The sequence below is a fragment of the Gavialis gangeticus genome, unplaced genomic scaffold, assembly GCF_001723915.1.
Source record: "Gavialis gangeticus isolate Ggan-Ray unplaced genomic scaffold, GavGan_comp1, whole genome shotgun sequence".
Classification (NCBI taxonomy): Eukaryota; Metazoa; Chordata; order Crocodylia; family Gavialidae; genus Gavialis; species Gavialis gangeticus.
In genome coordinates, this window is record NW_017729033.1 from 99,605,080 (window position 1) to 99,609,248 (window position 4,169).

General features: G+C 43.4%; 1 protein-coding gene across 2 annotated transcripts in view; it reads right to left on the bottom strand.

Annotated features, from left to right (window-relative positions):
- Window positions 1-4,169, bottom strand: part of HERC3 (HECT and RLD domain containing E3 ubiquitin protein ligase 3) — a 96,872-nt gene that overhangs the window by 67,433 nt on the left and 25,270 nt on the right. Inside the window, exon 2 of one of the 2 annotated variants that reach the window (XM_019526252.1) lies at window positions 1,120-1,279. The exons of the other annotated variant lie outside the window; for it this stretch is intronic. Coding sequence (XP_019381797.1) covers window positions 1,120-1,279 — 160 coding nt within the window. The remainder of the gene's footprint in view (window positions 1-1,119; window positions 1,280-4,169) is intronic. 2 annotated transcript variants of the gene reach the window in all.

A 4,169-nucleotide genomic window follows, 5' to 3' on the forward strand; every position in this document is an offset into this window, starting at 1 on the left:
CCAAAATGATACCTTTTATTAGACCAACTGGGAAATTGCATGAAAAATGTCCTTTTCTGCAAGCTTTCGGGCAGAAAGAGGTGAAGGGAATTTTGATCCCAAAAGCTTGCAGAAAAGGACATTTTTCTTGCAGTTTCCCAGTTGGTCTAATAAAAGGTATCATTTTGGAACTGCTGATAACAGGCACTTGAATAGTTTACTAACACCTCAGTGGAGGAGTTGGCAACCCACAGAGCCTTTAGATCCAGCCTGTGAAACCATGGCTTCAGTGGAGGGGAGGCTCTCCATGCACTGGGACTTATCAGCCACCCGGGGCTCCAGTGGGAGGAAAGCTCTGTAGGTTGTGGGGCAGGGAATATGTCTTTCAACTTTCAAAGCATAGCTTTGCATCTGACCAGTAAGGCAAAGAGGTGGAAGTGGCCTGGTCCTAATACCCACCAACTCCAACCTGAGATGGGTCATTCTGGACCCCCACATTCTCTTCCCCCCAGAAAACAGTGCCTATCCCTGCATCAGTGCACAGTGATGTGTCAAACTCAGACAAGCAAAATGAGCAAATGGGCAACTCTGCACAACATTTTAAGTAAAAGGTCTTAATTAGACCATCACATTAATTATTTTTCATCCCTGGAAAAGGGATTGCACATCTCAGAAGGGTATTCTCAGAAGCAGAAGGTAGAGATATAGGTGTCAAACAGCATTTCCATTTTGCCCCAACTCCTCTCTTATACCCCTGCACCTCAATCCAAGTTCTAATGCACATTTCTCTCATGAGAGAAAGTTTGCCAATTCCTTTTTAGTCTGTTATCGTGGGAAACCAAAGCTAAAAGCTCATGCTGTCTGTTACAGAGAAGTGTAACAGGGCAGACTGCAGCACAACTGAACAAAAACTCACCTTTGGACCAAAACGAAGGAATTACTTGAAGAGAAGAATGCAAAGTGGAATAAAAATTCCCCCCCTCTTTTTTTTTTAATTCAGACAAAAATACTCTCTCACAAGCCCACTGCAGATATGGAAAGACTCCTAGTGACTCCATGCCGAGACAGAACAATAATGAGTATAGCTACCTCCGAGCACCCCCTGTGAAAGCCTGGCCTTTTCGTTCTTATAAAATTTACCTTGGAACTGCCACTGAATCTTCAATGGTAGTAAGCCCCAGCTGTCCATCGCTCCCAGCACCCCACGCAAAGAGCTGGCCCTGCTCACTGAGTGCCACGCTGTGAGACTCTCCGCAGGCAATGCGCACTATGTGCTGATCTGCCAATGCTCCAATTTGCTCTGAGGAAGATGGAAAAGTCATTAAGAAACAGTGCATCTCTCACATTTCTATACAGACACTAGAGAGCTGTATACAAGCTCTAACAAAGCGGATCTTGAATAAGCTAGGACTAGTACATTTGCGACAAGCATGGTTTTGAAAAACCCAACACACCCACACTGCAGTAGAAAGGCACAGATTTTCAAACATGCTCATTGCCCAGCATCTTCCATGCTAAGCTCCATGACTCCATTTTCAAGCTCTCCTGAAAACCTGCAGAGATTATGGCTGGTAAACTCTCTTGAGAAGTCTGGCCTACAACAGGCAGGTGGCGTTACAGAAAACATAACAAAGGAACAGGATTGCAGCTCAGCATTTAAGGGAGCCACAAAACATATTATTCTTGCATTAACAGAGTCCTCATCTGACATTTTTCTCTGTCTTCTTGTGATGAATCATTAAGTTGGATATACAGAAATCTTTCTGAAATTTCTCATTGCAGCTTTGATCTTCCCTACTTCACTTGATTACTTGAAAGGTTGTTCCACTGACCACATCTTATTCATTGATTCACAGATGTTAGGATCAGAAGGGACCTCAATAGATCATTGAATCCAACTCCCTACATAGGCAGGAAAGAGTGCTGGGTTCAGATGACCCCGGCCAGATGCCCATCCAACCTCCTCCATCTTCCCCACTCATTTTCAGGGACAGTACCTGGATCATCACAGTTGAACTGCTCTATCACACAGTGCCCATCCCCAGTGCCAATGGTATTAAGTTACTAGAGATTTTAACTTCAATCTCTTATGTATACATTTTAAAAGCAGTAGGAAATCAAGAAATCTGACAGAAGTCAGACAGCCTGCCTACAATTCATTTTCTCACTGTGTGCATATGAAATAGCTTTCTTATCATTAAAATATCACAATTTTCATTGCACGCCGTTTTTAAGTGATTGGTTAACCAAATGAAAAAATCTGATTTTGCAATAAACTGACACTTGTCTCACGGTGAAATTTTCCCAAGTATGGTTATAAGAGTGGCCTGGTTTCGCACAACAAAATACAGATTTCAGACTGGACAAAAATGCTTCCTTCTGTAACAAACTGGGAACTGATTAGCCAGCAAGAATGCAGCATAATAGAAAAAACAATTAATTTGCCTCACCCAGGAGAAAGAAGCAAGGTTATATTTAATTCTTTAAATATTACACTCTATGCCTTGATTATGCAGTAAGAGAAAAAAAACTGCAAGTAACCAGTTTTTGGCATTTTAAGTTAATTTAAAAGGCAGAGTACTGATAGTGTTAATTTAAAATACTCATGGTGCAATACCCTGGTGCTTTCTACTGTATACTTTTTAAAAATCTTTAGTTGTTCTAACACTAACAATGAATAAGTCTAGCTAAAGACCTAGTTTCCAGGAGCAGTCACTTTAGTTTCACACATCTACATACATACATGACCTACACATTTGGACAAGTCAATGCACAAGTCCACAGTAGCCAATGCTGTGCCAGTCTGCCTAAGCAATATATAAGTGGGCCCCATGCCAAGGAAAACAGAAGCAGGTCAGTCACAAGTCAGTGAGCAGTAGGGTGGAGGGGATGGGAGACAACATATCAAAATCTAGAGATAGCTGTGATTTACAGGTCCCCTCCTTTCAGTGGCCAGCCAACTAGGGGTGGAAACAGATATCGCCTTTTGGCCTTTGTGCCACCATAAACATTTTTACGATGGCACAAAGGTGACAAGCAAGCACACATCCATGCCCCTTGCTGCACCACAAATGCCCAAAACACGTGGCCATGAAGAAAGTGCTATTAATTTGTGTTGCTATTTAGCAGCTAATGTGTTTGCTTTGTGGTAGGAGAGCGCAGGCAGGCTGGTGAGCTGACTGCAATTTCCAGGAGCCCTGCGGAGGTGTGCCAGGAGCTTGAGGGGCCTGGTCCTGTACACCCCAGGAAGTCTTGTGTAGGACTGGGCCCCTTAAGTCCCAGGAGCAGCTGCTCAGCTTTCCCATCTTAAAGAGATGCACCCCTGATAATCTTGGGGTGGGTCTCATTAAGCAGGGATAACTGGGGTTTATTGCTTGCAAAAATGTTCCCCCAGGATCTCCATAAGCAGGGAAAGCTGGAGTTTCCCATGGGCAGAGAGGTGCCCCTGAGATTTCCTGAGGGTGCACCTCTGTAAAAGGGTAAAGCTGGCTGGGCAGGTATTCCCAGGGTTTGAGGGGCCCAGTCCTGCATAAGGATTCCCAGGATGCACAGGACTGAGCCCCAGAAGAACACATCACTCTTTGTCCTGAAGCATCAAAAGGAGGGACAAGACAGGTGACGTGTTTCACCTAGTGAAGATGATCTGCTTCATTTGGCAAAGTCTATTTCTAACCTCAGACATGAGTATGTTAGTGCAGAAACTGTTGACGACACCTTTATGTTCAACCAGAAGAGTTAACACATTAGGGTCTTAAAGGCTTCACTACCAGCTCTGGCTAGAAAGTTCTCCAGAAGAAAACAGAACAAAGAACAGCTAAGCAAGGGCACTCCTTCAGTCACAAAAAACCCACTTCATTACCACCCTACTGCAGCTTACATTCCACATAGCCTTAATGAAATACAACACTAACCCCATTTGCTATTTACAAGGCAATTGAGTTCTTTTAAACATAGTGGACACAAACCCACCAGTTTCCATTATCTCCCAAATCCATTTTCTGGATTGGATAGGACCTATCTGCATTGGATCCATTCTTCTGGCACACCCTTAATGTTTCCAATGGGAACACAAGCACAACATATGGCAAAGGTGGGAAATTTTGTAATATATTTAGGAAAAAATGGGAGTCAATATGCCCACTACTTTGTATCGCTCCCCCTGGTTATAAAAGTTAATTTCTTCCCAAGTC